A 23,556-nucleotide genomic window follows, 5' to 3' on the forward strand; every position below is an offset into this window, starting at 1 on the left:
TCCATTTTGCAGAATTAAGAGTACTTTTACTGGTTATGAAAAGATAGTAGCTAAGCAAAGCAAGATCTGAGGCAAAAGCACGCGAAATCATACATATCAATGCATGACCAACCCCCTCCCCCTGGCAACCCTCATCCCACTATCCAATCTGTAAATCTCTTAGGTGTCATGTGAGTTCCATCTTCAAGGAGCATCATCAGTAAGGTATGCGGATGGTTGGCCTTGACCAACACCAACCGCTAATCTTCAGCATGCACAGTAGACAGTCTGACCAAAACTCCCACTTTACAATCTCTCCTGTACAAAAGCTTCCCCTCCCAAATACCAGCCCCCCCTCTCCATTTCAATGGCAGCCGAAAGCAAATAACGAAACAGAGGCTGACAAGTAGGCTTTTGTTATGCTACTTGTATCTGTGCTGGGTATTTAGTGACCCATTCAGAATCGCTAAGGGCTAAAATTGTAATAATCCTCTCAAGCAAGACTAGTGATGGCCAAATCCTTCCTGGCAGATTTAATGAGCAAAGATGGAATCAGGGGAAGGAAGAGGGAAAGGGCGACATGACAGCTGTTTCAGCAACTTAGGAAAAAAATGAGACTCAGAGGCTTCTGGCTAGCTTAATGGAGAGAAAATGTAGTTCTAGGCGACAGGGCTTTCTTTTGCCAAGAAAAGGAGAGATAAAAACACTTCAGAGTGTCTTTGCGGGAAAGAGGAAAAACTAAAGAATTTGATGTTTCTTTGATGTTTGAGACCCTAAAATGTGAAGGTAACTTCACAGAAATAAACAGTAGTCCAAGATCAACGTATGGATTTGGGCACAAAACACACAAAAACATGGCTCTAAAGGTCAGGATTTTAAGAAGGTTTGGATGTGAAGATGGGAATTGTGAGCAGCAGCCGCATTCCCTTGAGTGAGGGACTCCCAGAGATGGGACCCTTCTGACCCTGTCTTTGCAATCCATTGAATCAGGGTTGAATTTGGGCTCTGTTACTTTGTTGCTGTTTTTCATTTCCCTGTGTCGTTGTTGTGATTCACCTAGAATAGCCCTATGGCAAGACCGGCAACAAATCAAATTGAACAGGTAAATAATGAATTTGCCCTTCTGGCAAAGCAACACCAAGGGCAACCATCACAAGCTTGGTGGTCCTGCAAAAGAGCCTTGGAGACCTAGAGGGAGAAGGCTAGAAGGGAAACCAGAAGGAAATGTTCTCCTAATGTGAGAGGCCAAGCCAGGCCTCAGTTCTTGACTTGTGTAATCAAACCACTGAAGTGGTAATTAAAAGAAGCCTCAGGTTTATGTGATGTGTGGATGTGATCTCTAGGCCCAATGTACTGAAACTTTGCTTTATTTGTAAAAATAATAAAGGTGGGATACAAATGAATGAGAATGAATGAATATAATGTGGTTATACTTGGGGAGGGGGATTGAAGCCCCATTTGAGATTATATGGATAATTTTTCTTTCCTTCCTCCCCCCCCCCCCCCAGTTTTGTCCTCCTTGCCACCTTGAATCTTCATGTTTGTTTTTTGTGGTTTTCTGCAAACCACCCTGAATTGCTGGAAGTTGGGCAGGCCTATAAAATTACCTAATAGCAACAACAGTCACAGCAATAATAATGATTCATCCTTGCATGGGTGTTTGGTACATTGTGTTACTCAAGCCCACCTTGTTTGCCTAATTCAGGATCCTGTGCATTGTGTGGTCTCTCCAGACTGGGTTAATTCATTGCAAGGTTAAAAATGTGGCATACACATAGTCCATTTACAGTATAAGAAATAAGCATTTTATTTTTCTATCAGATGGCAGACTTGTTGTCTTTTTCTCCTAGCATAGTTGAATAAAGCTAAGGAAAAGAAGTGATTTTGTTTGTTTCCTCCAAAAAGGCTAATGAGCAGATTATGCAGCAATAAATGTTGTTTTCATGGTAATGGGATAATTGCCATTGACGTGCAAGCCAAAAGGGTGGTGGATTTATTGTTTTCTATTGTCTGATTGTTGGAATGGTGAAGCGTCAAACCTGATGAAACATTGGAGGATGTTTCTTTTAAAGCCTTCCTGGTGGATTTTCTGAGGCTTTTAAATTTCTCTTTACTTACCTTAATCTCTTTAAGCACCCACTGGTTGCATTAAAAACAAAGCTGAGTCTGTTTTTGACAAGGTCTCAAGTCACTTGGTCTTTTGTTTTGATTTTAGCTATTTTACTAGTTCTATTGATGGTTTTTTATGTTCAGTTTCCACTGAGAAGAAACAGTTAAGTAAAAATAGACAACTCTGTGTGTGTGTGTGTGTGTGTGTGTGTGTGTGGTGCATGCAGGTAAAGAAACATGTGGAATCAAATATTTTCCCCAACCTGAATATTCAGAGTTCACATATATATTTTAATGATCACTTGGACCAATTTGCAAAGTCTGACTAGGTAGGCTGAGAGTTCTTCTTTTGATCACTTCAGCAAAGACTCTATTTGAAATCTCTTAAACTGAGGATTTCTAACATGCCCCTTGTGTATTCATTATGCATTTCAACACATACAATTTGGCAAAACCTCTTCTTCCAAATGTAGATGCTCATTTGTTACTAAGGATAGATATTGGGGGGAGGGGTGTCTATTTCTTCTCCTAAAGGCTCAGACAAAAAGAGACCATTTGTATTTTGGTTGTTTGAGCTTAATGCAGATATTTCATTACCCGACAAGGTAACAGCATCAATGCTAATGAATGTGGAAGTTACTGTAGTTTGCTTATATGCAGTTAAAACTAGGAGGGCAACCAAGCTCAGAAAACACCAAGGACCCCTCATTTCAACCCTGATATCCCCTTCTATTGGAAACCACAGTATTGTTCCTTAGAAAGTAAAACTGTTAAACAATAGGGGAGGGGGACCCGATATTTTTAAAGGAAAGAAGAGTGAAGCTCACTTTAAATTAAATTGCCTCTGCCTCTTAAACCCATTCACCCAGTTAGTTCAGAAAGATATTTATAGGAACAATTTCTTCATTGTAAAAATGGAAATAATTTGGGGGGGGGGGTGTTTATAGCAGGGCTATTAAATCTGGAGTGGAAAGACCAGAAAGCCACTAAATGGCAGCAAAGTGATCCAAAACTGGCTTGAACCTCTGTTGAACCTCTGGATGTTTTCTACCCAGATTTGGTAATCTTCGTTCATTAGATAACTTGTCCTCTTTCTTCTGGACTCTGATACTAGATGGTTCCTGAAGAAACTGCAATGCACTGATCCCAATACACACCCTAACAGGCCTAGTCCTGCATCTTCTACCCATCAATGTAAGCACCTGTGTATCAAGTCTTAAACAATATTTTCAGATTTTACAAGATAGAAATCCATTGTAAATGATCATAAAATCCATGCATCATTTAACAATTAGTAGAACAGGTTGCTTTTTCAAAAGCAGATAAATTATACAGGACCTGATCTGATCATTAATATCTGGAGGAATCCTATTTCTTTCAATTTCTCAAAATTGGTCTCTTAGCAATTTTCCCCCTCCTGATATTGCCAAAGTTTCTGAAAAATGTGCACATTTCTGAATTGGGGAAGAGAGTTTAACATGCCTTTAATGCCTTTATCATTAAGAGATTTCCACATAAATTTTGTTGTAGAATCACAGACTGATAGGGCTAGAAAGGACCTTCTACTACAACCCTCTGTCCAAAGGAGCAGCGTTGATACTCCCCCAGGAAATGTTTTCCAGTCTTTTCCTGAATGATGGAAAATTAAGATCAGTGTTATAGGTAACAGAATAACAGAGTTGGAAGGAATTTGGATGTCATCTAGTCCAATTTCCTGCATGATCAGGACACCGTATCCCATTTCAGACAAATGGTTGTCCAATCTCTTCTTTAAAAACTTCCAGTGCTGGAGCACCCACAACTTCTGGAGGCAAGTTGTTCCACTGATTAATTGTTCTCACTGTCAGGAAGTTTCTCCTTAGTTTCAGTTTGCTTCTCTGTTTGATTAGTTCCCATCCATTGCTTCGTCTCCTGCCTTAAGATGTTTTGGAGAATAGGTTGACTGCCCTTTTCTTTGTGGCAACCCCTCAGATATTTGAACACTGCTATCATGTCACCCTCTAGTCCTTCTTTTCACTAGATTAGACACAAGTTCCTGCAACCTGCTCTGCATTCTTTATAGAGTCTCAATATGTTTTTTACATTGTAGTGACCAAAACTGAATGCAGTATTCCAAATATGGTCTTACCAAGGCCTTATAAAATGGTACTAAATGATGCCAGTAGCTCACAGGACCAAATCAGATCATATGGTAAGACTTTAACCAAGAAGGGCATTGAGGTAAATGCCTTTAGTTAATAATGTGGAAATTGTTGATTTAAGGAAACAATAAAACTGATTTGTCTGTGTGTGTACAGATAAATTTTGTCTTCCTGTTTTCTGAAGCTGGGAAGGCCTACGAAGCTGAAGAAAATGAAGCCCCATTTCCTTCCCTTTGCGACAAGCGGATCATGTTGCTTTGTGAAGCAGCTTCCAGAGGGAGCTTTGAAAATTAAATATCTTTCTCACCATGAGGTCCCGGGAACAAATGCTGCAACAAATCACAGCTTTAAATGTTATCGGGATAGTAAAAACAGAATGTTTTTCACTTCTGTCCCAGGTTTTCCTAAGACAGAATCCCTAAAGTTGCTTCATTAATTCTCAGAAGGGTACAGAATATCTCATGTTAACCTCCCTTGAAATCCCTTGCACAGCTTGATCTAACAAATTGGAACATAATAAAAACTTTGGTTTTTTACTTAACAATCCAAAATTGGTCAATGTTCACCAAGGAACCCTTTTCTTTCGTGGATTTTAATTGTCCAGGAAAACACAGTGTTGTGTCCTGATTGCACAATACAATCAATATGATTTCACCCTATACTTCAGTCTAAATAAAATGTTGGGTTTGGATAAGCTCTTAATTATATTGTTCATTCAGCACACATGCATTGTGGCTTTTAAATGTCTTTTCAAATGGCACTGTTAAAGTTGTCAAGCTTGACAATTGCTCAGTCTAAACAAAATCAGAAAGTTTCAGGCTTAGGCATCTTCACAAATTACGCAGTGGAAGTTGGTTGATTCTCATGGTGAATAAAAGACTATAAGTGTTTCAAATTACACTGGCTTGGATGAAAAGTATTGCATACTTTGCTGCTGTGGAATATAGTCACTGAGGTATTAAATCTTCTGTATGAAGAGCACACGTGAAGTTTACATCTAGAGTATACAAGTGTTGAACTTCACAGCGCTTGTGTGACAGCCTAGCTACATGTCTTTCATCCATAGAATTGTCTTCAATGGGCATAGCTACAGTGCCCAGCAGACCAAGGAAACACTTTCAAGCCAGTCTTGAAAACAGAGGTGGTATTCAGCCAGTTCTGACCGGTTTTGGTGAGCCAGTAGCAGAAATTTTGAGTAGTTTGGAGAACCGGCAAATACCACCTCTGGCTGGCCCTGCCCCCAAGCCACCTCTCAGATAATTGGCTAGAAGGAAAAAAATTAGAGTTCGCTTTTCAGCTAGAAGATCGTTTGGCAAAGAAGAAGAAAAAAACAAGACGCCGTCACTTTAAATTGACAAGCCAAGAAGCAGCTGCTGGAAGGAGGCTTTTAATTGCCGAAGTGAAGTGACATTCGTTCTGGGTCAGCTGAACAACAAACTGCATAAGAGGAGGGATTCTTATATGGTTCTGTGTTTTTGAAGTTTTGGGGCTTGTGCAATATGGGTTTTGTGTTTCTAAGAGGGTTTGGGCGATTCCCATTGTGAAATATCCTGTCTTGAATGGGTTTTCTACCGATCTGCTTGCCTGCTTGTAAATGGAGCTGAAGGTCCACTTTCTATAGGCTCACTGTCTCCAAATACCGGGAGCCGTTTGCTTGTTACGGCCGGAATGTGGAATGAGCCTCAGGCAGGTTTCTTTCTTAGCAGCTTGAGTTTCCCTGGCTTTTCTGGGAGCCTTTTCTTAGGACTAATGTTTTATTTGGGGAAATGAAGAGGGATGGGGTTGATTTCTTCCCACCACAGTTTAGTGGAGTATGGAGGGAATGGGGATTTTGCAGTATCCTGACCCTGCCATGGCTACCAAGCCACACCCACCAAGCCACACCCACCAAGCCACACCCACCAAGTCACACCCACAGAACTGGTAGTAAAAAAATGAATCCCGCCACTGATAGAAAAGGCAACGTAGGTTGATGTAGGCAGGTGGTGCATTAAATATATAGTTCGGATCTATTGTTTACTACTACAAAGTGCTCTTCTTTCCAGAAAAAAAGGTGAACTGGAAAAATCCAACCTAAAACTAAGGAGACATTTCAGTAATCTTAGATACCACCATGGTGGGTACCTAAATGGTAAATGGATGGAAACTAATCAAGGAGAGAAGCAACCTAGAAATAAGGAGAAATTTCTTGGCAGTGAGGACAATGAACCAGTAGAATCAGATTGCCTCCAGAGGTTGTGGCTACTCCATCACTGGAGGCTTTTAAGGAGAGTTTGGACAAGCACTGGTCTGAAATGTTATTGGCTCTCCTGCTCATGAAGCAAGTTGGACTAGATAGATCAGGGGTGAAATCAACTTACCTTCAGTACCGGTTCGCAAATGTGAGGGCTTTGCTCACACGCACCACCTCCGTGCGTGGGCAGGACCTTCCGCGCATGATCAAAGCATAAAAAATGGGACGTGATGACATCCGGGTGGGTTGGCAGAGCCTCTGGCTACCACCGCTACTGGTTCACCCAAACCGGATAGAACCAGCTGAATTGCACCACTGGACTAGATGATCTCCAAGGTCCCTTCCAACTCTGTTATTCTGTTATCTATACCCCTATGCACTGGGAAAGGTGATTTACAACTATTTTTCACACTTAACAACACGTTACATCATCAACATTTGGACATAATTGCTTAGGAACAGAAATTTTGGGTTTAGTTGTGATCATTAGTCATGGCCTGCCCGGACTAGCAGGACTCTCTTTGAAATGCCGAGATTTACTATCAAAGCAAGAGCAATGATGCATAATCCAATTTTACAAACACAAAAGTATCAGAAGGCAAAGTACCACCTCCCGTTTAATTATCCCCAAATGATGTAGGAATGAAATAGAGAAGGATTACAATAAAAGAAATGTCCTGAATAAAACACACGTATCAACCAGCACGGCCCTTCTCTGCCTCTTCAGCTCCAAAGGACCTAAAGTGTTGCTGAAGAGGAGAAGATAGGAGCGGATCAGGGACAGACTCTAGCAGATGAGTGGGCGGCACCTGAGGGAGGAGTCCCATGTGCTCACAAGAGATCAAAGTTTAACCCATCTCAAATTCCGTTTTCGACCGCCAATTTCCTTTGACTGTTACTAGTTGCAGATTCTTATTCAGGGCTAGCATGGAATAAACTTGTACTCCTAAACCCAAGACTGACTGAGGGAAATATGACACAATAAAGGCTGGTTCTCAGGGGCCTCTCTGAGCTTGGTGGTTTTCTTGCAGATATTTCATGACCCAAACCAGGTAGCATCATCAGTGCATCATCAGTGCTCTGGTTTGGGTCATGAAAAGTGGCCACATAGTTCAACCCCAAGCTACAAATATTCTCCTTTGTTGGCTATCTGTTCTGGGTTGCAAACATCCAATTGACCACTAGATGAAAGCAAAACCTTAACCTTTTCTGTAACGGGAATTTGCAGAACTTCCAGCAACTGAAGTTTTCCAGCCTGAATTCATTCAGAACATTTGGAGTCTGTCTTGTTAAGAAAAAAATGTGGATTTTGCAAGCCTGGGGAGATGACCAGCTCAGATACAATAGACTGACTCTTTTCATGTGCCCTTAATTTCCATTTTATACAGTTTTCCATAAAGCAATTTATAGTTGGCTATGAACATACTGAGCTGGAACTGGGTTTGGGTTAACTTAATGTGATGATAATAATAAAATTGTTGGAATAATTGGGGCAAGGCAATTATAATTAATGAAGTAATTTATGTTCTCTTATGATAATATACACACAGACACACACACACACACTCTCGAAGGAACTGTATTTTTAAAATCAGTTCATGATATTTTACTAATGTTTTCCCTTCTCTTTCTTTTCTGCTTTGTTTCCATGCTTTCCTTGGTACAGCTCACCATTTAGGAATTGAATTCATGGGTAAGTTTCTCTTTTCTGTTTACATTTTGTATATCAGATTTGTTTCTTGCACCAAGCAAACCAGTTTCCCCAGGGGAGCTCAAATGGCTCAAGTGGGGAGAGGGGGAAGACACCTGGGAATCCCCCCTAAGTATGCAGCCAGAACAATGGCTGCATGATAGGATGCCTTAAGTGAAAATGACTGACCCCAAATCACATGGCTTAGTTGTCAGTGGGGAGCAGATGGTGTTTCCCAATTCTTTTAACTACAAACAACATTTTAAAGATTCTTTATGTTTTAATTCATTGGGGTTTTTTATCCCTGGGGTGAAGCTAAAATGGTGTAGCATTGAAAGAGAGGGAAGGTGAGAAAGGAACTCTTTGAGATAAGGAGGACAGAAAGAAACCTTCAGGCTTTCAAAATGCTGTTCTTGTATCTTCTAATGATTCCACTTCCAGTGGGTCTGGCAGGCTTTGTTTCTTGACCCAGTCTATCTGGAAAGGCTGGTCTCAGTCTTGAAACTCTCCCCAATTTTCTCTCTCCCTTTCTTACACCTAAGAGAATCAAAGCAGGACAAATGTCAACCTTTTTCTCACACCTTCCTCTCTTTCAGAGCTGAGGTAGTGTTTATATACCTGCTCCTGCATTCCTTCTTCAAGATTGTAGGTTGGATTGGATTGGGTTGGGTTAGGCTGGGCTGGGCTGGTTTGAGAGATGTATTTTAGACAAGTTTGCTGTTGTCGCTGCTGCTGATTGGTCAGATTTCCATTTTCTTTATTCATCTTGTAATGTGCTGGTACATTTTTATTTTACTTATCTTGTAAACTGCCCAGGGTTGTTTGGGAGTTGCATGACACTATGAATGAATGAATGAATGAAGGAAGGAAGGAAGGAAGGAAGGAAGGAAGGAAGGAAGGAAGGAAGGAAGGAAGGAAAAAAGGAAGGAAGGAAGGAATAAATAAATAAATAAATACATTCTTCAAGGTCATCTCCGTAGTTCTTGGCAAAGGCAGTTTAAAAAGAATGTAGGGAACAGAAACATCAACTGTGTCCTCCAGAGGTTTAGTCTGGTTCTTTTTTGAAGCAGGACTATATGGTCAGAGAACGTAGGGCTTCCTTTGGTCATTGATCCACATACACACACACACACACACACACACACACACACACACACACAACACCCATCAGAAGCAAAAATGTGAAAATGGTTGAACAAATGTCTCCTTCTTTTTGCAACAGAAGTCAAAGGACATAGCCCAAAACCATGATTTCTGTTATCTGGAAGTTGTCCTTCAAAGTCTCTAGTATCTTCAGCATCTGCAGTGCACATAGATGGTTTTGTAGGCACAAGCTGCTAGTGGTAGTGGTGAGGAACAGACACCTAGACTGCTAATGTTATTTGTAGGACTTAGTGTTACTGGTAACACACCTAGAAGAATGCTTTGTTCTTGCATTCTACAGAAGGACATTTTTTTTAAAAAGCAACCTAGAACTAAGCAGAAATTTGCTAATAGTTAGAATAATCAGTGGAACAACTTGCCTCCAGAATCTGTGGATGCTCCATCACTGGAGGTTTTTAAGAAGAGATCGGACAGTCATTTATTTGAAATGATATAGGATCTCCTGTTTAGACAGGAGGTTTGACTAGAAAACCTCCAAGGTCCCTTCCAACTCTGTTATTCTGTTCTGTGCTTTACTAATCATCATAGCTTCAGCTGCTTCTCTGGGACTTTCATGAGGACCTCAGTGTACACAACACATGTGGAGAAGCCATTGGTTTCAAAATATCTGGTAAAACACATCAGTTTCAATGGATTTCCTGAGCACTAAGGGAGATGTTTGTATGAGACTACAAAGCAGAATAGGATGGGATGGGAAGGAACAGAACAGAACAGAATCATTGATCCCTCTCACCGTTTCTGCTATTAAGCCTGGTTTCACCTAGTCTGCATGTGTACTTTTGGTTTTTCTTGCTTAAGTGTAAGACTTTACTTTTCTCTACGTTGGATTTCATTTCGTTAGATAGGGCCCAGGGTTCAAGATCCATCTGGATCTTGAGCCTATCATCTAGGTCAGGGGTGTGAAATTTGTGTTGTCACAGCATCATCACATGATGTATCGGGACTTTTTCCCTTCACTAAACCAGGTGGGGGTGAGGGGGGGCAACACATGATGGATCCAGCCTGCGGGCCCCAAGTTTGACAGGCCTGATCTAGAGTGTTAGCTATTCCTGCCAGCTTAGTATGATCTGCAAATGTGATGGCTTCCCCTTCTATTCCATCGTCTAAGTCTTTTATACTCACTGTCAATATAAGAACAAACTAAGGCACTAAGCAATCAAGTTTAGGAATACTGATTAATTCACAGGACAGAGCAGCAATATTTGCTCCAATCAGGAGGTTTATCAGGGATTGTTAACAGAGATGCCACAGCAACAGAACAGGAGTCTTCAACACTACTTGTGCCAGAAAAAAATGGTTGTAATGTGAATTACTGGCACAGGGAAATCTAATCAGCATGAAAAGAAATAGCAATGAACTTTAAAACAGGTTGTCAGTGCAAGGCTTTGGAAAGAGCGTGTTAAATGAAATGGATTCTGAAATAGTTTCTCCAGCAAAGGAAAAGGAAGTGCACATCTGGAGGGAGGGAGGGAGGGAGGGAGGGAAAAGTAATTTGGTTCACATGCAATGAACAGCACTGGGCTGAATTGAGCAAGTCAAGAGCTGAAAATGAATGGATGGACTCTAAAAAACCAATACCCCAAATATACCAGAGATTGTGTTTGGTTGAAGGGAGGGAGGGAGGGAGGGAGGGAGGGAGGGAGGGAGGGAGGAGAAGGTGCAGAAATGGTCTTTTCCTGATCAGCAGAATCTTAAATAGGGCCTAAACTGAGACCAGCCCATGGCTTCTCTGAGAGATGAAGACTTCATGGGTTCTTCTGTTCATGAAGAGTCATGACAAGAAAGACAGTAGTTGTAAGGTCCTGCCTCTACTCCCCATTCCAGAATGTAGGGGCTCTTGAGACAGCAACAGTTCAAAAGGAACCTTTTATTGAAAGGAAGTGATTGCAAGACAAAAGCGAAGCAGGCTCTGAGGTCCCCTTGGGCAATTCCGTTAGGATAAAGGAGTTGAGAGCCAGTCCGACGTTGAATGAGCCAATCCACAGGTGCAAAGATGTTGCGAAGACGGTCATCCTGGGAAGGACAGAAGGGATGGCGCTTCTCTCCAGAGGCTTCAAAACAGAGACCAAAGAGATTACACACTCTCCCCTTACACTCTCCCCAAAGGTAAATCAAAGCACAGGACAAGTAGGGGTCAGAGCTAGAGTTATAAACTAAGGGGTGGAAGGATATGTCGGAAACAAGAAGAGGGTAATAAGTGAATAAATGATCCAGGCCCCCTTCCTCACAGAAATGGAAGTGTCATAATGGAGATCTGACAGTCAGAGCAGTTGCTGCTTTTATATAACTATGCACAGTAGAGGCATAAAGCCATTAATACAGTGATGTCTGTCCATACATTATAGCATCATAAAAAATAGGGACCCTCCAAACTAAAAGATCCGTGGCATTTAAAAGTATTAAGTTCTCCTAACTATAATCAAAGTAACAGGTAAGAATTTTATAACAGTTGCAACTCAGAGGAACAATAAATTCTAAATTAGAAAACAAAGAGCGGTGGGGATTGGTTGCACAATGAATAGTAACAGCGAATTTCAATGGGTTCAATTCCCGAACTGATTTGGAAAAAGGAATCAGTTTAAGTGGAGTGGGGGCACCAAAATTTTAGAATTATCTCCTTGTCAGTCTGTCTGGTCTCCTTTTTTGTTATGCTTTAGCAAAAAAGATTAATCCATATTTTTATTCTTGCCTTCATTTTAATGCTAGATTTATTTATTGATCCAGTGAATCTTTTATTCTTTTGATTTATTGTTTTGATGATACAATCATGTGTTGTTTTTAAGCAAGTTTTTAATACTGACATTTATATTACATAACCCCTACTTTTAATTCTGATCGTTACTTGTGGATTTTATTGTTAATCACTGCTAGGAAACCAGTAGACTGGTGGTGTGCAGTAGAAAAATAGGGGGGAAAGAAAAAACCAAGGACACCTCAACGGGAGAACTGCTTAGGAGCAAATGCCTTAGCTGAAGTATGGGTGTGAATGCTTCAACTGAATTCTTAAATTCATATATTTATTTCAGCTGAGACAAAAGTCTGTGTAATCAATTGAAACATCAGGAAGCTGCATGTTGTCTAACCCCAAAACAATATTGATGTTCCCCATCTTTACGGTTGGAATAGAGATTAGCCTCTTGTATTCTGTTGGATATTGCAGTAGCACCCAGACTTTAACTTGGACTGGACTTCTAAAAGTGGAATAACTTGATCCTTCTGACATAGGTTTGGAGCTCCTGTGAGATCCATCTGCCGGTATGACAGCTAGTCTGCAGGTCAGCAAATCCTATCAAATCATTCTTCAAGTTCTGTGAAAAACCTCAGGGTAATTGCCTCCTTGGGTGACCCCCCCCAACCTCTCATTTAGACAGTTTGACTAACCCTCATGGATGGTCTCAGAAATGTACAAGATACCAAGTCAGCTAAACCTACATGTGTCAATCTGTCTTTGCATGATAAAAGTCAGCTAAAACCTTCATTCATTCATCCATCCATATCTATCATATTTTAAGCCTCTACTAATGCATACTCAGGAGGGATGCGGTGGCTCAGTGGCTAAGACGCTGAGCTTGTTGATCAGAAGGTCGGCAGTTCAGTGGTTCAAATCCCTAGCGCCACGTAAGGGAATGAGCTCCCATTACTTGTCCCAGCTTCTGTCAACCTAGCAGTTCGAAAGCATGTAAAAAATGCAAGTAGAAAAATAGGGACCACCTTTGGTGGGAAGGTAACAGTGTTCCATGCACCTTCAGCATTGAATCATGCCAGCCACAGGACCACAGAGACGTCTTTGGACAGTGCTGACTCTTCGGTTTTGAAATGGAGATGAGCACCACCACCCTAGAGTCAGGAATGACATATGTGCGATGAGAACCTTTACCTTTAATGCATACTCAATAAGTGTGTTCTAAAATTAGACGCCAAGGGGGGAGGGGAGGGTGTTGAAAGAGTTTGCATTGATACAGACCAAAAACCCAGATCAAAATATTGCAGTAATTTCTTTGAGAAAGAGAAAAAGGACCAATGTTTCTTTGGGTAGGGTGAAAGAAAGAGTATTTTCAACCTTCCACTCATCTTCCCCCCCCAAAAAAAGACAAAAGAAGATGACAAACTTGAATACTGGTTTCAAGTAGGGAGTAAGCTCTGTCTGTCTATCTATCTATCTTTGTTTATCTATCAATCTATCATTTATCTATCTATCATTTATCTATCTATCTTGCAAAATATGTTGTTTATTCTGGATTGCAGAAAAAATAATTGTAACCAGCCTGCCTTCCACTGAGGATCTGTATACTGCAGGAACCACAAACACGGCTGAGAAAATAGCTACAGACCCCTCACATCCTGGCCATAGATTATTTCAACTGCTCCCCTCAGGACGACAAAGAGCATTGCATGCCAAAACAACTAGACAATCCCCCCCCCCATGCAAGTGTTCTGCTGAAGGCCTAATTCCATCAGAACTGTCTTAGCCCTACGAAATTTATCCATGAAAGTAGGCTGTATTGCTATTATCAACTTTCCCATCTTCTCATCTTTCCTACTCCTATTGGTATCTTATGATTTATCACTTGTTGTTTGTAGCTTATGGTCAATGATCGTAGCTATGATTTATGGCCTATCCCTTTGCTGTTTGCATGTACAATGAGAGCTTCTGCACCGGAGACAAATTCCTTGTGTGTCCAATCACACTTGGCCCATAAAGAATTCTGTTCTATTTTATTAATGACTCAACTCCCCACCCCCACAAATCATGCAAAATATTCACAATTTTCTGATTGATTGGAAACTGGAAAATAAGACAGATTAGAGTAAAAAGTCAGACACCCTACCTCAGGCACCACACTTGGCCAATAAAGAATATTCTATTCTATTCTATTCTATTCTATTCTATTCTATTCTATTCTTGTCCTGTCCTGTCCTGTCCTGTTCTAATGCAGTAATAAATGAAAGGCAAGTTTGTGAGACCCAAAGGTCTCTTAAAGAGAAAATTTTAAGTATGACTAAAATAACATTATGCATGTGTAAAATGGCAAATGGGATTTTATGCATGCATTTTACATTTATGCAGTCTATGACTGTAATAAAAATTTGATCTGACATGTGTGAAATGCAAATGTGTTTTGTCCATTGCAAAACTGAAATCTGCTACATCAGGAAACAATTTGACACCCAGTTTGATAGATGTCCTACCCTTTCTGGCTTTAAAAAAAAAAACTGAAGAAAGGCCAACTTTTTCTTTGAAATAAATAATGTTGCTTATCCTGTCGGATTGCAGAGAACAATAGCCATGCATTTGCATTTGTAGGGTAGGGTAGGACAGAATAGAGTACAGTAGAGTAGAGCAAAGTAAAGGAGGAGGAGGAGAGTAGTGGAGTTGGAAGGACCTTGCAGGTCCTCCTAGTCCAGATGTTGGCAACAACGCGGCTCCAGAGCTGCATGTGGCTCTTTAACCCCTCTCCTGCAGCTTCCTGCCAATCCAGTCGCGCGACCTGCTCTCCGCTCTAAGAATGCGTGAGCCTCTCTGCAGAGCTATGTGGCTGAAGTGCCCCTAGCATTTTCTCTGCACTGTCCGTGACCAGCTGCTTTTGGGGATTCTGCGTCCTTTGTGGGCAGCTCAGGAAGGAGGGGAATGGGGTGGAGCAGTTGCTATTACCAGATGTAGGGAGGGAAGAACTCCAACTCTCCTGCTCAGTGCAGCTAAGTGTGTAGTGGTGGCAGCGGGAGGAGGAGTCGCTGCTGCTGCCATGATCTTGGCCCAGGAGGGTATTCCACTTATGCGCGTGTGTGCAAGAGAGAAAGTAAGATGGGAGAGAGAAAAGGGGAGAAAGAGAGAGAGAGAAAATGAGAAAATGATGAAGGGAGAGAATGATAGATAGGAAAAAGAGAGAAAAACAAATGAGTGAGAGTGAAGGGAAAGATTGAAAGAGGGGGAAACAAATGAGAGAGAGAAGGGGGAGAGAAAGAACAGAGAGGGAGGAGAGAGGAAAAAGAGAAAAGAACCGAAATGAGAGGGAGGGAGGAGAGAGAGAGAGAGAGAGAGAGAGAGAGAGAGAGAGAGAGAGAGACCCATTTCCCACAGAAAACACTAGGAGCCACAAAACCTGGGTAGGTGTGGCTGGGGGGGTCATATGACTGGGTGGGAGTGACGAGTTGACCATGCCCACCCAGGTTTTGTGGCTCCTGGTGTTTTCTTTTCTGTGGGAAATGGGTCCGAATGCCTCTTTGAGTTTGTAAGGTTGCAGACTCCTGTCCTCTCCAACTCCCACGGTCACTCTGGATTGAGTTCCACAAAACCTTTAATTTTGGAGATATATCACATAGATCATCAAAAATGTTTTAAGTCACCCAGAGTTATGTTGCATAAGATGGGTGGCAAACAGATTTGATAGATGGATGATAGATAGATAGATAGATAGATAGATAGATAGATAGATAGATAGATAGATAGATAGATAGATAGATAGATGATAGATAGATGATAGATAGATAGATAGATAGATAGATAGATAGATAGATAGATAGATAGATAGATAGATCTTCTTCTTGTGACATATCCGTCATCAGCTGTTGGCGATCATGTTGGCAATCCTAGTTTTGTCATGAAAAAGTACTGTTGAGTTTTGTCCAAATCAGTCCCTTAGGTTTTGAAGCCATGATGTTCTTCTTCTTCCTGGACCTCATTTGCCTTCAATCTTTCCCTGGAGGATTAAGTGAAGGATGCTGTATTTTTCTGGGTGTCGCATCATATGTCTAAAATATTCTTTCATTTTTTATTGGCTTTGATGATTTTGCTTTCCCATGCAGCTTACCACCTCTTCATTTCTGATTTTGTCAACCCAGCTTATACGTAACAGCCGCCTGTAAATCCACATTTCAAATGCTTCTAGTTTCTTCAAGTGGTTTTCCATCAGAGACCAACTCTCTACTCCATAGAGCAGGATAGAATAGATGTAACATCTGACTAGCCTGATTTTCAGTCTTAGGCTTATGTCGTGACTGCAGAAGACCTTTTTCATTTTGAAGAATGCTGTTCGGGCTTTCTCTATCCTTATCTTTACTTCACTGATCATGTCCCAGCTTTCATGTAAATTAAAACCGAGGTACGTGATTCTTTCTTTTGCTTTTTCTAGTGGTATTCCTTTCAAATTTATCAGTGGTAAATTAATGGGTTGTTTGCTGACCCCCATGATCTTGGTTTTTGAGGTGTTAAGCTTTAAGCCATATTTTTCAGATATTTCTGAGACTCTGTTGATGAGGAGCTGAAGGTCTTCATGCTTACTGGCAAGCAGAACTGTACCATCAGCATATTTTAAATTGTTGATCTGAACACCATTTACTTTGAGGCCAGCATCTATGTTTTCCAGTGCTTTGTTGAAAACTGACTCAGTAGATGTTAAACAACAGTGGAGACAGAATACAGCCCTGTCTGACTCCTCTTTGTATTTCTGCACCACCTGATTTTTTGGCCTAGTCTCACATTTGCTACCTGATGCCAATATAGATTCTTTTTTTTTTTTTTTGAAAAAAGTTTTATTGGTTTTTTTAAAACATTTATAGGGAAAAGGGTAAATGGAATGGTTACAGATTTTGGCAGTAGCAAGTGTGACAGAGGCCCCCTCCCTCCAATCTCATAGGTTACATCCATATATCAAGCATTAGTCCATAGTCATAAAAGATCAGCATATTAATTCTAGAAAAAAAAATTTTTTTTCAGTCAGCTTATATTGTTATAATATATAATCTAGATATAATTTCATTATTACTTTCGGTTTGTTTATAACATTGTGGCTTTCTTATTCATTTTTGTGATCTGAGCTTTCTTGGTATTGCCCCTTCTCCCCCTGCTGGCAGAGCTCCGGCCCCTCCCGTGTCCTGTGTGACCATTGTGGTATCTTCTGTTTTTTCTAGGTTCGCTTTGTTTTTTTCCATAAAGGCCTGTGCCTCTATGGGTGTGTTAATTCTAATTCTTTTCTCCTCCCAGAATATCAGCATACCTTCAGGCATCAACCATCTAAACCACACCCCCTTCTGGTATAATTTATTCGCCAATTGCGAATAATTTTTCCTTTTCTCCCTAATTTTTTTGGGAATCTGTTTTAGAATGGTTATCTCCCTATCATGGTATGTGAGTGTTTGCCCCCTTTGCACACCCAGAATTTCATCTCTTGTGCTTTTCCTAAGGAATCTAATATGAACCTCCCTGGGCACATTGTGTGTTCTGGCATATACTGAGTTCACTCTATAAGCCAGATCTATCTCCCATTCCATCTGTTGTTTATCTTTGTGTATGTATTCAGCTAAAATATTAGTCATTATGTCCCTTATATTTTCCCCATCTGTTTCTATTACATTTTGGAATCTAAGATAGAAGGACATTCTCTCAAAATCTGTTTTCATTTGTTGGGTATCAAGTTCTTTGTTTCCCCTCTGCAAGGCCTCAACCCCCCCTCTCGCCTCCGCCACCCCACCCTCCACAACGTCCAGTCTCTGTGAGTTCTTATAGATTTGCACTTGATTTTCTTTGATTTCATCTTTCATTTCCCTTAGCTGTTTCTTAATTTCCTCTTGGCCCTGTAAAATTTGTTGGAGCATTTGTTGAAAGTCTATCTCTGTAGTCTTGGGTTGCATCAGTTCTGTTATCTTTGACTGTGTGGCTGGGCTAGATGTTGCAGATGTTGGAGCAGAAGTAGCAAAACCAGGTTTTCCCGGAGGTGGTCTTTTTGGAGACATGGTTTGGAAAGCAAAGGAATCAATCACTGTAGAGACTGGGCAGCTGGAGAGGAAGAGCAGGCAGACGAGTCCAGGAGACAGAGAATCCAGACAGATGGGAATTTCTTTAGTAAATCTAGCAATAGGTGAAAGTTTTTTTTCTCCAAAGGGTTCAAGGAATCACAATCCACAAGAGATTCCTCTGGGTGGCTCGGAGACAAAGACCGGAAGCCTGAATTTTGAAGGTGGAGTCAAATTTCACAGTTCACAAAGACAACGGAAGTGTGCCATCTTGCCCTGCCAGTTTTGGGCTCAGAGGCATAGCAAACTTTTGAAAGTTCAGAAAATTCTCAGTTCACCCATAAGTTCTGGATCTAAGTCCAAGGAAAGTCACTTTTATAGGGGTGAGGCATCATTAGTTGGCTCTCCCCCTCCCTCCTTCCCCTGGGGGCGAGAGCAAAATCTTTTCAAGCCGCTTGTCCAAGGGGGGGGGGAAATCCCCCTCCCTCTAGCCGCACCTCCAGCAAAAGTCCGAAAGAAACTTTGTTTAAAAAAGGGCTGAAAAGTCCATTAATTCAAAAGAGAGGGAATGGAGAAGGGAAGCCTCTCACCACACCGCCGCTGCTTCATTCAGAAGTATATTCTCCGATCGGCATGGGGCGAGACGCGCGCACACGGGCGCCCTCCGATACTGCTCCCCGGTGCCTAGAACGAAGCGGAGAAGCCCCCGCCAGCCGCCGCCGACGCCAGGACCCTCCGCGAGCCGTTCCCTCGGCAGGACGCCTCTCCGGGGCGTCCTGTGCCCCCCCAGAAGCGGGGGAAGCCCACCGGGAGAGCGGGAGCAGGCAAAGGCTTGCCTGTCGCCGTAGCCGCCGGAACCGGAAGCCCCAATATAGATTCTTTATGATTCAGATGTCTTTGTCATCTAGTCCCACTGTTTCAGGATTTGTAATAGTTTGCTGTGTCTTATTTTATCAAATGCTGTTTCAAACTCGATGAAGCACATGTAAAGACTGTGATTGACATCTCTACAGCACTTTACAAGAACTTGAATACTGAATAGGGCATCTTGTGTACCAAGATTGTTTCTGAAATCAAATTGTTTGTTACTTAGACACTCCTCAATTTTGTTGTATATTCTTGTGTGAATTATTCTCAGGAATATTTTCAGGGCATGACTCATTAAGCTTATTGTTCTGTATTCAGTACACTTCCTTGCATTTATTTTTTGGGGGGATTGTCAGCCTCTGTTTCGCTATTGCTTTCGGCTGCCATTGAAACGGGGGGGGAGCATGGTATTTGGGAAGGGAAGTTTTAAGTACAGGAGAGATTGAAAATAGGGAGTTTTGTTCTCACCACCTACTGCGCATGTTGGAGATAGTGGATGAGCCCGCCAAGGCCAACTGTCCTGCATACCAACCTGATGATGTTTTTTGAAGATGGATCCCACATAACACCTGAGGGATTTACACATTGGACAAGGGATGGGGTTACCAGGGTGGGGGTTGAGGTACATATTGATATCTATGATTACGCATGCTTTTTTCTCAGATCTTGCTTTGCTTAGCTGCTATCTTTTCATAACCAGTAAAAGTATTCTTAATTCTGAAAACATGGAGTTAAGTGTTTTCTTTCTTGGTTACTGATGGAGGCTGCCATGACAATAAGCAAGATCTCACTTTCACACTCATCCCAGAGCTAATACATTCTGAGGGGAGTGTAAGTAAAACCAAAACCTTCCAAAGAATGTCCTACCCAGGCAGTGACCAGGAGGATGACATGGGGGCTGCTGCATCCTCATGTCCCTTGGAGACGGAGCGAATGGCGGAACTGAATTTAGAGGAACGATCCGTCTGCCCGAGGTTGTCATTGGGAGTGGGACAGAAGTATGAACCTGAGGAAATTCCGGCTGGAGTTACCACAAGGCGATACCGGCAGCCAGCAGCTGTTTGGCAGGACACTGATGAGGAGGATCTTATGATGTCCCAGGCTATGAAACTCTTTCAAGAGGCTTGGGAGAAGCGATGCTTACGCAAGAGTGGTCCCAAAAGAGAAGCTGATCTCCATGAATCAGAGGAGAGAACTGCAGAGGCCCTGTTCCGGCCAAAGGGGACAGTGGAGCTCACCAGGATGAAGAAGCAGAGTCGCAAGCAGCAGCAGCTGCAAGAGCCCTTCCAAGAGGGGGAGGTAGACGACAGGTGGCTAAAGTTCCTCCACTTGGTGTGAAATTTGGTGGGGACTCAAAAGACTTAGGATTTTTCCTGGTCCAGGTCTGGAATTTCATGCAACAGTTCGGAGAGGATCTCCTCACAGAGGAAGCCAAGGTAAGAGTTGTTAACGTGGCACTGGAGAATAAGGCAGCGGCTTGGATGGTTGCCCTGCATAACAATGACTCCCCCCTACTGAGAGACTATAATAGGCTTATGGCTGACCTGAGGAAATGCTTTGATGATCCACTCATAGAGCGGAAGGCCAGAACCAGAATGAAAACCCTTACCCAGGGAAAGAGCCCAGTGGCTGAGTATATACAAGAGTTTCGTGAATTATCTATATATATGCATGGGTGGTCAGAAGAGGCTTTAATAGACAACTTCATAGATGGCTTAAACAAAGATATATACCAGAACTGTGTAAACAGGGGCGGGGCGTACCTTGCAACACTAGTACGAATTGGCAGCAGATGTGGAAATAGATCTAGCCAGAGACAAGTACCATGAAGACAGTGAGAAAGAGAAAGCCCCCCCCCCCAAGAGTTCCCAAAGGAGGGAAAAGCTGGTCTACAAGCAAGCCCCGATCGATCACTTGCTTCCGCTGCGGAAAGGAGGGGCACTGGGCAGCAAATTGCTGCTCCAAGATGGGCCCAAAGCCCCCTGCTGGGGGGGAGAAGAAACCAGACAAACAACCCGGGAAGAGAAGGGACACTGCCATGAAAGGGGTGGAGCCTGCGGCGCATTTCCCTCCCAATCCAAGAGAAGAAGAACCATCCTCCTCATCGGAGGAAAGTGAAACCAAATCTGACAGCGACCGTCTGGTAAGCTCCCGATTGGGCCCCATGACCATCTCAGTTGAGCTTAAAGTGCTTGGAGCCCAAGCAAACATGCTGGCCCTTTTAGATTCGGGATGCACACGCTACATCGTTAGTCCAGAAGTAGTGGAAAAACTGGGCTTAAAACTGAGAACTTTGAAAGTCCCCATTGCTCTTTGCCAGCTAGACAGGTCTATAGCTGGGGGTGGGGTGCCATTTTGTGACTGAACCAATAGACCTGTGGATGGGAGATCACCAAGAGACATTAAGTTTCATTGTGGCACCGGGAATGGACTGGCCTCTCACACTGGGCTTACCCTGGTTACATAAATGGAACCCATGCATCAACTGGAAGAAAGGGTGGTTGCACATCCGATCTGCTAAACCCCCTGAGGGAGAAGGGAGGGTTCCCAATATTGCCAATGCTGAACCCAACTCAGCAGCCACAGTGCAGGAAAAAATTGAGGGGGAGGAGAATATCCCAAAAGAATATTGGGACCTAAGGAACATTTTCAGTGAAAAATCCTCTGATAGATTACCCCCTCACTGCGCAACAGATTGCAGCATTGATATACTTCCAGGGGTAAAACTTCCAAAACCCCAGATTTACTCAATGACCCCACACGAAATGGAACAATTATGGAAGTTTATTGACAAAAATTTAAAAAGGGTTTATTGAACCTGCTAGGCCACGTGTGATTGCCCCAGTGTTGTTCAGAGAAAAGAAAGATGGCTCCTTTCATCTCTGTGTGAATTACAAGAATCTTAACACAGTATGCATGGAGAATGTTTACCCCCTCCCTCTGATGAAAGATATGTTGGCCCAATTGGGTAAAGGAAAGATCTTCTTGCAGGGATCTTCTTGCAGGGATGATTTCCTTTCCTGAAGGAGGGCCGGATGTCAGCCTCTGTTTCACTATTGCTTTCAGCTGCCATTGAAATGGGGGGGGGGGGGAGCATGGTATTTGGGAAGGGAAGTTTTAAGTACAGGAGAGATTGAAAATAGGGAGTTTTGTTCTCACCACCTACTGCGCATGTTGGAGATAGTGGATGAGCCCGCCAAGGCCAACTGTCCTGCATACCAACCTGATGATGTTTTTTGAAGATGGATCCCACATGACACCTGAGGGATTTACACATTGGACAAGGGATGGGGTTACCAGGGCGGGGGTTGAGGTACATATTGATATCTATGATTACGTGCGCTTTTGCCTCAGATCTTGCTTTGCTTAGCTGCTATCTTTTCATAACCAGTAAAAGTACTCTTAATTCTGAAAACATGGAGTTAAGTGTTTTCTTTCTTGGTTGCTGATGGAGGCTGCCATGTCACAAAGGTTGACTTTAGCCAATCATTTGGTATCTTTCCTGTTTCATATATTTGATTGAAGAGTTGCAGTAAAAAAAATTCTTCCCATTGTCTTCCAGCAATTTTAAAATTTCTACTGGACTATCATCAGGCTTTTTTTTTTTTTGCTATTTTTATCGTGTGTTCAAACTCCTCCATAGTGATGTTGGTCCAGTTGTTATACTTTCCATATCAATATCATCCCTAGTATTTGTTTTGAGTTTGTTACCTCTACTTTTACATTTTTAAATTTATTCCATTTAATTTCTACATCTCCATTATTTAGGTTGTTGGTTTCTCTTAAATGAATTTATAGTTCTTCTTTTATTTTATCTCCATGTTTAATGATGAAGTCACTGTCAATTTTTGGTATAGGAGGATTCAGGTTTTTCAACTTTTTTAGTTTCAGCTGGACTTTGGCAAGTAGTAGATTATGATCGGAGGGTACATCTGCGCCTGGGTATGTCTTTGCTGATTTTACTGAGTTTCTAAACTTATTGTAAAATAGTCAATTTGGTTGTTTACTATATTATTTCGTGTATCTGCCAGTGATCTCCAAGTGTAGAGGCGTCTTTTTGGTAACTTGAAAAAAATGTTCATTACATATTGCCTATTTTCCTTGCAGAAGTCTACAAATCTGTCACCTCTACCATTTCTGGTTCCTAAGCCAAAGTTTCCAACTACAGGAGCATCACTTCCTTCTTTCACTTTTGCGTTGAAGTCTCCCATGAGTATTGTGATATAATTACGTTTTAGGATTTTCAATACACTGTTTATATCTTGATATAATTTATCTAAATCCTCCTCATCACTGTCAGCTGTGTGAGCATAAACCTGGAGAGAGAGAAAGAGAGACAGACAGACAGACAGACAGACACAGAAACAGACAGACACAGAAACAGACAGACACAAAGACAGTCAGACAGATGATGGATGATGGATGGATGATGTACAGACAGTCAGACGGATGATAGATGATGGATGGATAGACGGGTAGACGGGTAGACGGGTAGATGGATAGACGGATAGACGGATAGACGGATAGACGGATAGACGGATAGACGGATAGATGGATAGACGGATAGACGGATAGACAGACAGACAGACAGACAGACAGACACAGACCAACAGGCAGACAGAATTGAAGCTCCTTTAAGAAGC

At 42.0% G+C, this 23,556-nt stretch overlaps 1 protein-coding gene across 1 annotated transcript in view; it reads left to right on the forward strand.

Moving 5' to 3' along the window:
• The window catches only part of NRG3 (neuregulin 3), a gene marked incomplete at its 3' end in the record, with an annotated part of 645,607 nt that overhangs the window by 536,670 nt on the left and 85,381 nt on the right, over positions 1-23,556 (forward strand). The window contains exon 4 of the mRNA XM_081954558.1: positions 8,129-8,155. Coding sequence (XP_081810684.1) covers positions 8,129-8,155 — 27 coding nt within the window. The remainder of the gene's footprint in view (positions 1-8,128; positions 8,156-23,556) is intronic.

Source organism: Natrix helvetica (genome assembly GCF_964273705.1).
Source record: "Natrix helvetica genome assembly, chromosome: 5".
NCBI classification, from domain to species: domain Eukaryota; kingdom Metazoa; phylum Chordata; class Lepidosauria; order Squamata; family Natricidae; genus Natrix; species Natrix helvetica.